Source organism: Mustela erminea, chromosome 12 (genome assembly GCF_009829155.1).
Source record: "Mustela erminea isolate mMusErm1 chromosome 12, mMusErm1.Pri, whole genome shotgun sequence".
In the NCBI taxonomy this organism is placed as follows: Eukaryota; Metazoa; Chordata; class Mammalia; order Carnivora; family Mustelidae; genus Mustela; species Mustela erminea.
The window spans coordinates 65,310,853-65,326,105 of record NC_045625.1 but is presented as its reverse complement, the minus strand read 5'-3'; the positions used below and the strand labels follow the sequence as shown (position 1 = coordinate 65,326,105).

The 15,253-nt window shown below is 43.5% G+C and overlaps 1 protein-coding gene and 1 pseudogene across 9 annotated transcripts in view; one reads left to right on the top strand and one right to left on the bottom strand.

Annotated features, from left to right (window-relative positions):
• The window catches only part of DAPK1 (death associated protein kinase 1), a 173,726-nt gene extending 170,451 nt beyond the window's left edge, over positions 1-3,275 (top strand). For 8 of the 9 annotated variants that reach the window (XM_032308099.1, XM_032308095.1, XM_032308094.1 and 5 more), the window contains exons 26-27: positions 773-2,001; positions 2,476-3,275. In XM_032308099.1, the coding sequence (XP_032163990.1) occupies positions 773-2,001; positions 2,476-2,626 (1,380 nt within the window). In that variant the 3' untranslated portion in view covers positions 2,627-3,275. Of the gene's footprint in view, positions 1-772; positions 2,041-2,475 lie in introns of those variants that run through there. The other variant, XM_032308101.1, reaches the window with a different exon arrangement.
• Positions 3,276-3,795: 520 nt separating this feature from the next.
• LOC116569996 lies at positions 3,796-6,598 on the bottom strand (annotated as a pseudogene).
• Between the last annotated feature and the right edge of the window lie 8,655 nt (positions 6,599-15,253).

The window sequence follows — 15,253 nt, the reverse complement described above, 5'->3', positions numbered from 1 at the left end:
TGCTGTTTAGTCTCCACAAAGTCTGGACTGTTGTCTACAGATTTTGTAGACAGGGTCCGTGTGCCACTCACGGACTTTTAACATCGAATTAGATCTCATGGCACCACCTGCGTGTCAGGAAAGGGAGACACTTTGTTCTCTTCAACAAATTTACCAAGGGCCAAAGCAAGCTTCCTACCCCCCTGGCCTTGGTGGGTGTTTCTCAGGTTCGTATGTTAATCTCCAAGAGCCCCCTGGGCCACGGAGGGCGTCAGCAAGTGACCGTGAACAAGACAGATGACTAAGGATGGAGTCACCCGGATTAATTAATTATGTTAATTAATTAATTGTGTTCCAGAAACATAGCATGGATATAATGCTACTATTGAATATATAGTCCCCATTTGAGTGTTTGCCACTCATCCCAGTCATTTCTGTCATAGCTGTTTGCATTCATTCGTGTGTTCATTTGAGAATGTAGAATCCAGTCAAAATTTTCTCACTGCATTTGTCTGCCATCTCTCTCTCTTTTCTTTTTGCCTTTCGTTCATTGCATTGACCTTTTTTTTTTTTTAACTGTCCAAGGTAATCTTTTCATTCCCTCGCAGAACCTTCTCAAGCTAGTGTTTTGGGTCGCTGTTGGATTTCCGAGATCTGTCCCCATGAATGCCCTGGGTCAGTTTTTGCAACATGTGCTTAGAGTTTATCATTGTTCGGGTCCCCTAGCGCTCTGAACTGGTGCCTCTGGCCATCTTGGTCCCCACGTGTGACCTCCTGTTGTCCCTTCCGGCAGATCAACATTATGCAGAGCGAAACGGTGCAGGACGTGTTACTCCTGGACCCCCGCTGGCTCTGCACCAATGTGCTGGGGAAGCTGCTGTCCGTGGAGACCCCACGGGCCCTGCACCACTACCGGGGCCGCTACACAGTGGAGGACGTCCAGCGGCTGGTGCCCGACAGTGATGTGGAGGAGCTGCTGCAGATCCTGGACGCCATGGACATCTGCGCCCGCGACCTGAGCAGCGGGACCATGGTGGACATCCCCGCCCTGATCAAGACGGACAACCTCCACCGGTCCTGGACAGACGAGGAGGACGAGGGGCGGGTCTACGGTGGCGTGCGCATCGTCCCCGTGGAGTACCTCACCCCCTTCCCCTGCGGCATCTTTCACAAGGTCCAGGTGAACCTGTGCCGGTGGATCCACCAGCAGAGCGCGGAGGGAGACGCAGACATCCGCCTGTGGGTAAACGGCTGCAAGATCGCCAACCGCGGGGCCGAGCTGCTGGTGCTTCTGGTCAACCACGGCCAGGGCATCGAGGTGCAGGTACGCGGGCTGGAGACGGAAAAGATAAAGTGCTGCCTCCTGCTGGACTCCGTGTGCAGCACCATGGAGAACGTCATGGCCACCACGCTCCCTGGGCTGCTGACGGTGAAGCATTACCTGAGCCCCCAGCAGCTGCGGGAGCACCACGAGCCCGTCATGATCTACCAGCCGCGGGACTTCTTCCGGGCGCAGACCCTGAAGGAGACCTCGCTGACGAACACCATGGGGGGCTATAAGGAGAGCTTCAGCAGCATCATGTGCTTTGGCTGTCATGACGTGTACTCGCAGGCCAGCCTCGGGATGGACATCCATGCCTCGGATCTGAACCTCCTGACCCGGAGGAAGCTCTGTCGTCTCCTGGACCCACCCGATCCCATGGGGAAGGACTGGTGCCTTCTCGCCATGAACTTGGGTCTCCCCGACCTTGTGGCAAAGTACAACACCAACAACGGGGCTCCCAAGGAGTTTCTCCCCAGCCCGGTCCACGCCCTGCTCCGGGAATGGACCTCCTACCCCGAGAGCACGGTGGGCATCCTCATGTCCAAACTGCGGGAGCTGGGGCGTCGGGACGCAGCAGACTTTCTACTGAAGGCGTCCTCTGTGTTCAAGATCAACCTCGACGGCAATGGCCAGGAGGCCTATGACTCGAGCTGCAACAGTGGCACGTCTTACAACTCCATTAGCTCCGTCGTGTCCCGGTGAGGGCAGCCTTGGGCTTGGGCGGGGTCTCTTTGGACTGCAAAACAGGGGGATGTGGCCCCTCTTTCCCATCCAGAAATTCAGGGTGCATCCCCCCATGCCCACATATGGAAGGATGCCACCCTCCCCCCTGTTTTACCAGTCTCTCTGCCACTGTGTCCCTCCCACTCACACACTCCACTGTGTGTGGATGGTCTTTCTCCTTTCAGAGCAGACCGTGCATCCCTTGTCCTCTGGCCATTTGAGAAACGTCCCTCCTCTCTGTTTTCTGGATCCATCTCACCTCCAGCACCTTGCTCCTTGCTGATAATTTTACTGGAATTCCTCACTTTCAATGAAATTTTTTAAACTATGGATTATCCTTTAAAGAAAAAAACACACACACACACACACACATTTATCCAAAATGTGTATTTCTTCTCCTCTTGTCCCTGTTAGACCACGTCCTCAGCTTATCTCTTTGGTATTTGTAGGAAGGACTCCCATGCACGGACTCCCACTGTATCCCTCATAAACAGACAACATGTGAGTGCCTTTGCAGAAGAGGGTGTGTCTGAGAGCAGCCGGGTCAGCCAGGAGCTGTCGCCAGGAGACGCCCCCTCTCTGTCCCTTGCTGTCTGCTGATCACCGCTGGAGGTGCTGCGTTCTGAGCTGGTTTGTCCCCCAGTAGTTTTTGTGTTTCACTTGGCAAGGAAAGGGGAGGAAGGAACCCTCTTCTGGAGTCATTTCACGACCGGCGCTGTTTCCACAGGAAGACGTGTCTTTGTTGCTCTTGTTTAAACGTCGACGTGCGGGTCCACACGGCACCTGCCCACAGTCCCCCTGCCTCATTCCCGCACATCTCAGGTAGAAGGTGACACAGCTGCAGGTGAGGAAGGCCTGTGGGAGAACTCAGAAGGCCCCTGCCCCGTGGCGTGTGGCAGTCCGTTGTCATCGGTGCACAGCGGACGATTTTCACATCTAGCTCCTGGTTCCGTAACTTGAAGTCCAACAAGTTGAAGGAAGTCAGTTTCCTTGCAGTGATTTTAAGTTGTGATGGAGTTTTAAGTTGATATGAGGGAACGTGTCCTAATTCTTCTGTCCTGGGAAGCATGTAATTTTAATGTTCCATTCCATGTGTGTATATGTGTATATATATATAAATATGCAGTATGTATATACATATATATGAATACAGGTATTTTTACTTAATCTATACAAGGTAGTAAAAAGATGTTGGTTTCTCACTTCTGTTCTCTTTTTTTTCTTTTCCCTTTTTTTTTTAATATAAATAAACTATTGCTTGTTGCATTCGATTGTTGGTCTTTCATTCAAAAGGGATCCTTTATCTCTGTTTTATTTTCACCCCGCGGTACCCACAGAGCGGACAAACCACACTGAAGTCCATAAAGCCGTGAACCTGAACCCCCGTATGGACACACCCAACTTATTTGGGGGGGGGGGGTGTTGTGACTAAAATTGGGTAAAGTACAGGGAGATGGGAAGAGCCCAGAAGGTTTTCACGTTTGTTCTGACTCAAAGAAGGGAGACCCTTCCGTTGTTCTTGCCTGACCAAACACAGGCGGAATCCTGGAGTCCTGGCGCGGGCACTTGGGGAGATTGGTCTGTACACACGTGCGGGGAACGGCCTGCAGGAGGGAGAGAAAACCCACCACACATTACCCTTCATGAACAATCACACCCGACACTGCGCAGGGCACCAGAGGTCAGGACAGATTTGGGAAGAATCTGGAGAGGCCCTTCCTGTTCGTGCTCGAGTTCTAACCCAGCTCAGAATTCTGTCCCCAGACCCTTCACAGACTGCAAATGGAAACAGAAAAAAGAAACTCTTGGGGCCAGATGTCACAGAATTAATAAAAAGTCCAATTTAGAAATGCAGCGGTACCAAAACCATCGTAGGACCCTGGCCAGCTTGAGACAGTACCTTCCTGTGGTCGTCTCATGAATATGTCTGTGTTCCCACCACGTGGGGTTAACACTTCTAGGATTTCACAAGTGTGCTCAAGGGTTGGGGGACTTATGTCCAAGCACTGATTCCAAAAAGAATTCCCTTTTCTTTTTCAAAGGTAAGTATTTTTGGCTTTTTATACCTGTTCTTGATAATCCAATATTTTTTGTTCTCTGATTCTGTCCTTCAAAGACATAACCAACCACCAGAACACCCTGATTCAGGCATTCACTGCTGTACTTCGGATCATAATAAATGCCTGGAGAGTAAAATTCAGTGCTGGCATGAGGTTTTCCATGTGACATATGACAGTAACCCAGCCTATCAACTACGATAAGGGAGATATTTCAATTTTCAGTGAAATGTTCTAAGTCCAGATATGATTAAAAGCTAGATCTTTTTGGTCCCTGGGTGGCTCAGTTGGTTGAGTTACTGCCTGCAGCTCAGGTCATGATCCCAGAGTCCTGGGATCAAGTCCCACGTCAGGCTCCCGGCTCCTCGGGGAGTCTGCTTCTCCCTCTGATCTCTCCCTCTCATGCTCTCTCTCTCTCTCACTCTCAAATAAATAAAATCTTTAAAAAAGAAAAATGCTAGATCTTTTTGGGCTAGGTAAGAAACTTAGGCCCTCATCTAACACCCGCAAATACACGAAGTGGCCCCATCTCTTCTAAATAACAGATCGTGAACCAGAAAAGACCACTCATGGGAACCCACCTTGAGGGTGTCAGCCTAAGGAAACACCACAGATCACAAAATTACTTGAACCAAGCTGCTCTTTACAGTTTCAAGTGAAATCCTATGAAAAATTTCAAAATTCTAGTAACTTCAAAAGGGTATAGTAAATTAAGTATATTGGTCAAATTATATAGCCTTTTAAATATATTTATGAAGTGATGAACATGAGGATGTGTTTCCAGTCATTACAAATGGAAACATTCAGCACAAATATTACATGTATAGAATGAACAATTGTATAAACCAACACCCCACAAAATTCTACATGAAATTTGACATGACTCAGTCTTGTGCATGATGGTGACTTTTCCATTTTTTGCCTAAAGGTCTCCATAGACAAATGCTTATGTTGGTTCCAGAACCGAAAGGAATCCAGGCTTGGATCGAAGCTGCAGAGACAGGTCCCACAGCGGCCACTGCCTTCAGAAGTCTGTATGCCATCTTAGGGACTACCCAGAACCCAGTTACACTGGCAGCAGAATTTTCTGGACTGTATTTGCAGGATTGGAGCTTTCAAAATAGATAGAGACTTCATTACTTGATTACTGATCCACCTCCTGGGGAACATGAGATCAAGACAGTTTGCAGGTACAAAGGCTACAATTTAAATTGTGACTATGAAATACAGTTTCTCTTTTCTCTGCACGTGTTCAAGTTTATAACAAGATAATGTGCTCCATTTACCCATAAACAATATGGGTAGGATTCCTGTGAGTCCAGGCCTCCATCGTTCTGAACATACTGGAAGGGATAACTGATCAGATGACCACTGTAGTCATCACTGCCTTCAGCCCGAGAGCAGGTTCTGCTTACTCAGTGACACTAGATAGCCAGTTTTCTGGAACATTGGTCCTTCGAGGGCTCCAGTTGCACTAAAAGCCCAACAAGAAGCACAGGACCCTGGAACCAAATTAAAAAGCTCTCAGGCTACAGAACCAATAGCAAGAGCTATTAGCTCTCTTGGCTACAGAACCAAGAGCAAGAGCAGCTCCCACATCTGAAACTCTTTTGAAACACCATGACCTGTCCATTGTTTCTCAGCCAAACACAGCAAGGACACGGATGTCTTTTGCCTTTACTCTTGAGCGGCACTGCTGAGTACTGGCTCACCTGATCCTTCACGGGATTTACGGAGCCTTTCTCTCTTCAGTCGACAGATGAGGAGGTCTCAGCAGATGAGGGGGTCTCAGCAGAGAGAGGGGCTTGGCACACATTCGCCTCCTCACGCTTCTGTATCTGAAGGCCAATCATTATGGGCCTGAATTCTTCATTGGTCTTTAAGGAAAAGAAAGTGGAATGTTGAAAATTGAGATTATTTTGGCAAAGCACTGAAGAGGGGACGCACGAAACATTCAGCAACCCAAGCCACACTCAGCAGGTCACCAAAGACATTCACTGCCGTCTCAAAGCTGTGTTTCCCTTGGCTGTACTCCTGGTTGTGCTGTTCAATCACTTTCAGATTCATCTCCCACACTGTTCTCCTCCGTCCTTCTTCATTCTGCAGAAAAACAAATGAACTATCCTCTATTTCTATTTAAAAACCAAATAACCTACTCGAAGTGGATATGCTCACAGGGGAGCAGAGACTTTGACTGGGGCTGGGCTGATGCTCCAGGAGCTGCTCTCCAGCAACTACACAGCAGGACATCTGTCCCCATCTTGTGCAGTCACAGTGCCCTGCTTCCTGCCTGGGTACCAGTGGCCTCCAGAAGCTACTCCCCCCATGGACTCTGACCAGCAATAGAACATTCCCTGGGGTCTCAGTGAACAGCTCAAATGTTACCAACCTTGTTGTACAGTCTCTTGTGTGCCGCCTTCCACTGGGACCAGCGCGCATCTAAGCTCTGATCAAGTTGTGGAGCAGCTGAGGCTATTCCCAGGCAAAGGGCAGCCAGGAAGAGAGAAGGATGCATGTTCCAAAACTTAAAGGAAAACACATGAGTTTCCGATTAAACTGAACTCTCAAAAACCCCGTCCTTTTCTCTTCTGAGATGTTAGCGCCACCATAGTGGAATAGGAATAGAATTTATCCTCCTAACTGTTTCCACCAGGCTGTTGGGAAGGCTGTGGGTGTGGGATGGGCTGGGGACTTGCAGCCCCGCTCCCTGCCCTGTGACCCGTCTGCGGCTTCCAGCCCATGTGAACAGGGGCACGTGGCACCACCATCCTGTAGCCCAGCACATGGGGGTGTATGATGGGTCCAGGTCCAAGTACAGCACGTCCAGCAAGCCCTGAACCTCTGACCCAAAACGTAGTTCTGGTTTGGGGAATGGCCCGCACCTCAGGACAGGCCCTGGCCTCACCTGTGGCAACTGTAGCTACGTTGACCCAGTCACAGGTGCAGGTCTGGGGGTCTCCCAGGTTGGGTGAGGGTCCCAGGCTTTGCACGGAAGGCCCTGGTTTTCCCAGGGCCAGCCCCAGCCCCGCGGGCCTACACTGTGACAGACTCCGCCTGCCTCTGTGCACAACTGACTCTGGGCCTAGTGGCCGGTGACAAGGCATCTGGACAGTGGTGCGTGAGTCAGCTGACCCGGAGGAGGGGACACCGGAGGACCAGGGTCAGTGCTGAGAGGAAGTCTATGCCTTCTCTGGGGGCCCAGATCAACTAAGTACCCCAGATTCATGCACTGGCGGGTGACTCATGAATAGAAGTCACAGGGAGCCCCAAGTAGGTTTTCAGCCTCAGCCTGCATGTCCTTCAGTCCTACAGTTGTGGAGTTTTAACACCATTAATGAACACCGTAATCTGGTCTCATGGTCCCTGATTATAGCAGAAAAAGGTAGGGGCAAGGGGAGGAAACAGAGCCCACAGAACAGATTTATTAGCACTGTTCCAGGATGGGAAGCCTCTGGGTTTGGGGAGAATCTAGAGTGGACTGGCAGTCCCCAAACACTGGCCCAGATCCCTGGAGAGAAAGGGGACACAAGAAGAGGTGTCGGGGAAGGCACAGTGTTCCGTCACTCTCCTCTTCTGTCTCCAGTAGGCACAGATTCTTCTACCCTCTCTAGTCTTTGTCAAAGCCAACAGAAATGTTTTATTTCCAGAAAAATACGGTTTCATAAAACGAGGAAAAATGGAATGTCGAAACTGCTTCTTCCTCCCCATTCTCTGTGTTATGGATTATTATGTTTCTCAGTATCGAATGTGCTTTTCTTGAGATTTAATTTAAAATGTTTAAGAAAGATGCTATTTTAAGCCAAAAAGTGTTCATCAGGAAACCATGAATTTGCCCTCTGAAAATCATTTTTGTTCTCCTTAGGAACATGATTCCACAGGTCTAGACAGTGGGTCACAGCTCCTTTTCTGGATCTCCTTTCTGATAAGCTCCTGTGGGTCAGAGCTCTGCACTGTTTGTCTCTATTTTTTACCCTGGAGCTTCCCGTTCAACTGGGTCTCCTTATAGAGCACATCAACTTGAGCTGCGGAAGGTTAGGCCAGGAGCCCAACGGTGCTGGCATGTCTGCCCGGAGCCCCCTGAGCTGACAGAAGGGTCTGCCCTGAGCCAACCCAGGCCTTTCAGGCACAATTCCCCATTTGGAAAACCTCAGCAAGTTTCCCAAGGACATGGAGCTGGTGCTCACGGAGCCTTCTTAGTGGCGAGACTCAGTTCTGCTGACATATGACGGCGTGTGTTGGTTTGCCTTATTTTGTGTACATAAGGGTTCTTGCTAGCGAGATCTTGGAGGCCAGAAAGCCAAAAAAATTGGTTGGCACGATTCCAGCATTGAAAAGCTGTTAGACGGCCCACCCCCTCCAGAAGTCTCCCATAATAAGGTAAGTTGGCCATGGAACAGGTTACATGGAAACTAGTCACCCACCAGCATCAAGAAAACTTTCCTGCCACTAGGTACCCTATGAACAGCACACGGTCCCCAACCCTGTGGCACCTCCCTTTTGAATATTAGTTGGGCTCCTAGAAACCCAAAGGCTTAGCAGGGTAAGTATACAGTCACGGGCAATACCTACTGTACACTTGCTTATTTCAGTCTAACAATTGTAATTCCAGAACGCAGAGATAGCTAGGAAGATGGAAAAGAAGAATTAAAAAAGAACCTAGAATTACAGTGTCCATTAGGAGGAAACTTCCAGTTAGACAGGATTGTTCCTTTAAGAACCACAGTCAGGGTTCCCGATCCAAATCTATGGAATGGGTTGCCTACTTTAGTTCATATGTAGAAGCCTCCAAAAGCCTTCAAGATTCCAAAGTAGTCACATGGAAAGGTTCATGACTAAAGGCTACTGGACAGTTAGAAACACAAGGGATGCTTGAGACCAAAGCCTGTAAGACTGACTTGTCTCTTACGCCTCCCCCATCCTCCTTCCCCTGAGTGCTCTCTCTAATAGTTGCCCACCTCAGGGGCCTTTTCCCCTGAGGAGACACTTTTCTTTCCACAGGAAACCGCCTGAGGTGACAGGTGATCCTCCCAAGATGGCTGTCATCCTTGGGCAAGGACTGAACTGAGGGCTGCAGTAAAACAGTTCTTCAACCTGGGCAGGGTCCCCAGAGTTTGTTTCTGTGTTTCTTTCATTTTTAAATCAATCCTCCTAAGTCCAGGCGAGAGAGGGAAATAAATATTAACATTACCTCTTCCTTTCCAAGTCCAGACCCGCTGGTTATGGATCCTTTTCTCCTGGAATTACTATTTCCTCTTGTCCCTCTGGTTTTGCATTCTAAGAACCTGGCTTGGCTTTCCACCTGCCTCGGCTCTCTCTTGAGCTACCTTTGGGAGTGGCTCTAGATCTTGTAAAGGTAGTACTATTTACACCTTTAAAGAAGTCTTTTAGGTCCATGATGTTGTATAATATTCCCGAGTGTTACTGTCTTTCTTGGCTAAGATCTGATAATATAGTTTTTAAAATTTTAGTAACTACAGAATAAAAAAATTGGCCAAATTAAAAGCTGATATTTAGACGCTGATAGAATTTTTTAGTTTTCACTTTTTTTCTTTTTTTTAAATTTTTATACCTTTTCTGTTAAGCAAAATTTACTCAGAGGAAAACTTCCTCACAGGTGGATGGGTGCATCAGTCCTTCAATATTATTAAAGCAAGAAGTCTGTTCTTTGAGAAACTAAAAACAGGTGTACTTGTTTTACAAATGTAGTCTTTACAGGATAGAAGGTCTGGTTCCAAAAACAATTCAAAGAACACCAATAATTTTTACCATTCCCCAAGCCGCCTCCCTTATTTATCTCAAAAAGCATATAAGTATTATAAAAGTCCTCACCCAAAGAGATAAGAAAGTCCTTCAAGAAAGTGCTTGCATTTTTTTCCTGTGCCTTCAAAATATAAACATTCAGTGTTCTACTCATCTTCTGCAGGAACTCCTTCACAATGCAGATTCCAGGAAGGTCAGTCTTACCAAGCAAACAAGGAAGCCAAGGCCATTTAAAACTTGATTTGCTTCAACAAATACAAATATTAAGTGTCTTCCTCAGAAGTACTAAAACCAAAAATTTTTTTCCTTCTATATGAATAACCTTATTCCATCCACCAAAACATAGATCCAAACTTAAACCTTGGATTTTTTTTTTTAAGATTTTATTTTTTAAGTAATCTCTGTACCCAACAATGGGCTCGAGCCAACAACCCAAGATCAAGAACCACATGCTCTACTGACTGAGCCAGCAAAACTACTGAGTTTTGTACCAATTTCATGACAGTAATTTTACAATAGAAGCTCTACTCTCTGCAACTTTCTGTATGTTCATGGGCATCTATAGATATTGTAAATGCTTCCACCTTCAAATGGCACTGCCAACATGAATTTGTGAAGACCTCCATTTAGCTGGGTTGAAAGCAAGTGACAGTGACAGTAGGTGTTAAGCAAAAGGTAGAAATTAACACAAGGGCTTTTCAAGTTCACACAATCTAGAAAATTATTTGGTATAAATACTACTTTAAGGTTGATGGTTTAGCTAACACAAACACATCTTTAGAGTTATCAAGAGTAAATATAAAGACTTTCATCCTACCTGAGTTTATCAGCCAAATAAGTTGTTATCATTTTTAAGAGCTACCATCAGTTTAAAAGCTATAATAACTTGGGATAAAATTGACTTTGTCTAATGCTTAGTAAAGTTTCTGTAAGTAACCTGTACATAATTGTTAATACAAGTAAATTAAATATCAAGTTTTGGAGTAAACTTTTTAATTGTGTAGGGGCCAAGGACAAGCTTCCCTAAGATGGACCACTCTGGTGTAAAAATTGTTTTTGAGTTAAAAGCAACCAAAACCCAGCTTATTCAGGAAAAATTCTTTTCCTCTCCCTCATCTGCCTCCCTTAGGAGGAAGAGGGCATTAACAGATTCCTCCTTATAAGGAATTCCTTCTTCCTCCTTACCTGCACAACACAGCAACCTTTGCTTTCCAAATATCTATTCTCACTGCCCGCTAACAGTCTCCTTCCTCTTTATATCCCCAGTTCTGATCTTTTACCTTACCTCTGGATGTCCTGTGAGCCCTCTGTTGCCTGTCTGTCTTTAGAATTTATGGATTTGTATATGTGTGAAACAAAATTTGATTTTCTCCTGTAAATCTGCCTTGGATCAATTATATTCTTAGTCCAACCTGAAGGACCTTAAAGGACAGAGGAAATTCTTCCTCCTGGAAAATAACAAAATTTGGAGATCTAAGTGGCTTTACAAAATGCATTATGAATCAAGCAGGGCCCCATGGAGCAGGTAGACAGGTGTTCCAAGGACATGCTCCACATGGACGGTTTCTATAAAAGGTTTTATAGAAGAAGGTGGTGGCCAGGTAGCTAATAAGCCAAATAAATAAATAAATAAATAAATAAATAAATAAATAAATAAATAAAGGACTGTTCTTGGCAATGCTTCTTTATAGGGGAAAAATCAAGGTTCCACCTCACCTCTTTGAGGGATGGAGAAGACCCAAGTGGCAGACTCATTGGACCAGATTGAAAACTTCCTAGCTGACAGGTTAATGTCACCTTTGTGGGATAGGTTGAAACTGCAATTAGGTGCAATTCTGCCTGAGGCAAAGACATTTGAAAATCATGGCAAAAGGTCCCTCCCCCAGAAGATCACCAAGAACATCCACCAAGTTCACCAATAAATGAGAACTGCAGAACTCCAGAGCTAGGGGAATGCAGCATGTAGAATTCATGGTTTTTTCCCCATGATTCTTTAGTCTTTCAAAGTTAAAATTTTTTTTTCTTAATCTACTTTTAAAAAATTTTCCTATTTCCTATATTAACCTTTTTAAACTATTTTATCTTATTAATACCTTATTTTAAAATCTTTTTAAAAATTTTTGTTATAGTTATATTCTATCCCTCATTCTATTTAACCTTATTTTTTGTATAAATATAGGTTTTTCTTAAAAATTTTGAGATACAGTTTCTCTTAACAGATCAAAATACACCCTAAATTTAGCATCTGGCTTTGTCTAGTCTCCAGTCTGATCACACTCTTTCTTCCTTTTTTTCTTTTTTCAGCCAACTTCTTATCTTATCAACTCCTTTTTTAGAATCTTTTAAAATTTTCATCTTTATAGTCATATTCCATCCCTTCATCATGTTTACCCTTATTATGTGTGTGTGTGTGTATATATATATAAAGTATTTCTTTCTTTAAAATGTTGGGAGGCAGTTTCTTCTAACAGACCAAAATATACCTCAAATCAATTGTGTGGCTCTGTTCTATTCACCAGTCTAATATGTATGTATGTTTGTGTATAAATATATATATATATATATATATATATATATATATATATATTTTTTTTTTTTTTTTCTTTTCCTCCTTTCTTCTCCCCCTGGTTTCAGGGTTCTTCCAATTTGGCTACTATATATTTTGGGGGGGTCATTTCTACCCTTTTAGTATTTTATTCTCTCATTCATCTATTCTTATCTGGATAAAATGACAAAGAAAAACTCACCTAAAAAAAGAACAAGATGCTTTATAAAATAGAATGTTAGTGAATGCTGATTCCCCCCTCTAAAGGACAAGTTTCTAGAACCCAGTATTTCGGCATCAGCTCACTGGCAATGATTAGGAAGAATTGAGTGGAGAAAATCAAGCAGGATTATTACAACTTTGGCAAAAAAATAATTTAAATGTATATTTCTTTCATGGAGGACAGTGGCAATGTTTTATAAGTCAGAAATTTGGAAGTCAAGGCATTTTGTAAAACAGTCTTACACTCTCATAGATGAGGAAATTTTGGTTAAAATATGATTTTTTCATATTCTCATTCAAACAATGTTCATTTAAAATTATTTCTATAAAGCTAGTTATGCATCAATACTGTAGTAGAAGGTAATGTATGATGATAATAAAAAGGAGTCATATGCTGTACTCAAGTTTATAATATGGCACCAATGTTAATTTCCTACTTTGACAATGTACTAGTTATTTGAGATGTTACTGTTGAGGAAAGCTGCATGAAGGGTACAGGGGAACTCTGTACCATCGTTGCAACTGTTTGTAAAACAAACAATTTTAAAATTAAAAGGAATTTAAACTAAAAAAAAAAAAGAGAGAGAGAGAGAGGGAACATGAGGCAGTAATTATGGCTAGGGACCTAATCAATATGGACATTAGTAAGATGTCAGAACTAGAGTTCAGAATGGTGATTATCAGAATGATGATTATCAAGGTGCTAGTTGAGTTCAAAAAAAGCCTGGAAGATACTAGAGAATCTCTTTCTGGAAAAATAAAATCCCTTTCTGGGGAAATAAAAGAACTAAAATCTAACCAAGTTGAAATTAAAAAAAAAACTATTAATGAGGTGCAATAAAAAATGGAGCCTGTTACTGCTAGGATAAATGAGGCATAAGAGAGAATTAGTGATCTAGAAGACCAACTGATAGAAAATAAAGAAGCTGAGGAAAGGAGAAACAAACAACTACTGGACACAAGGGGAGAATTCAAGATGTAAGTGATACCTTAAGATAAAACAATATTAGAATAATTGGGATCCCAGAATAAGAAGAAATAGAAAGGGGGGCAGAAGGTATATTGGAGCAAATTATATCAGAGAATTTCCTTAATTTGGGGAAAGGAACAAGCATCAAAATCCAGGAGGCACAGAGAATCCGCCTCAAAATTAATAAAAATATGTTCACACCCTATCATCTAACAGTAAAACTTACAAGTCTCAGTGACAAAGAGACTTGTCTCTTTGTCAGGTCTGTAACATACAACAGTAGAAATACTAGATTGGCAGCAGACCTATCCACAGAGACCTGGCAGGCCAGAAAAGAGTGGCATGATATATTCAGAGCACTAAATGAGGAAAATATGCAGCCAAGAATACTGTATCCACCTAGGCTGTCATTGAAAATAGAAGGAGAGATAGAAAGCTTCCAGGACAAACAAAAACTAAAAGAATTTTTAGGAAACATTAAAAGGGATCCTCTAAGCAAAGAGAGAATCTTAAAGTAGTAGACCAGAAAGGAACAGAGACAATACACAGTAACAGTCACCTTACAGGCAATACAATGACACTAAATTCATATCTTTCAATAGTTACCCAGAATGTAAATGGCCTAAATGCCCCAATCAAAAGACACAGGGTATCAGAATGGATTAAAAAAAAAAGACACATAGATATGCTGTCTACCAGAAACTCATTATAGACCCAAAGACACCTCCAGATTTAAATGAGGCAGGGTGGAAAACAATTTACCATCCTAGTGGACATCAAAAGAAAGCTGGGGTGGCAATCCTTATATCAGATAAACTAGATTTTTAAGCCAAAGACTATGATAAGAGATGAGGAAGGATACTATATCATACTTAAAGGGTCTGTCCAACAAGAAGATCTAACAATTTTAAATATCTATGCCCCTAACATGGGAGCAGCCAATTATATAAACTAATTAATAACAAAATCAAAGAAACACATCAACAATACTATAATAAGAGTAGGGAAATTTAACACCTCCTTCACCAAAATGGACAGATCATCTAAGCAAAAGATCAACAGGGAAATAAAGGCATTAAATGACACACTGGACCAGATGGACATCACAGATATACTCAGAACATCCCATCCCCAAACAACAGAATACACATTCTTTTCTAGTGCACATGGAACATTCTCCAGAATAGTTCACAACCTGGGTCACAATTCAGGTCTCAACTGGTACCAAAACTGGGGTCATTCCCTGCATATTTCAGACCACAATGCTTTGAAACTAACTCAATCACAAAAGGAAAGTTGGAAAGAACTCAAATACATGGAGGCTAAAGAGCATCCTACTAAAGAATAAATGGATTAACCAGGAAATTAAAGAAGAATTTAAACAGTTCATGGAAACAAATGAAAAAGAAAACACAACAGTCAAAATCTTTGGGACACAGCAAAGGCAGTCCTGAGAAGAAAGTATACAAGCAATACAAGCCTTTCTCAAGAAATAAGAAAGGTCTCAAACACACAACCTAATCCCACACTTAAAGGAGCTGGGAAAAGAACAACAAAGAAAGCCTAAACAGCAGAAGAAGAGAAATCATAAGGATCAGAGCAGACATCAATGAAATAGAAACCAAAATAATAGTAGAACAAATCAATGAAACTGGGAGCTCGTTCTTTGAAAG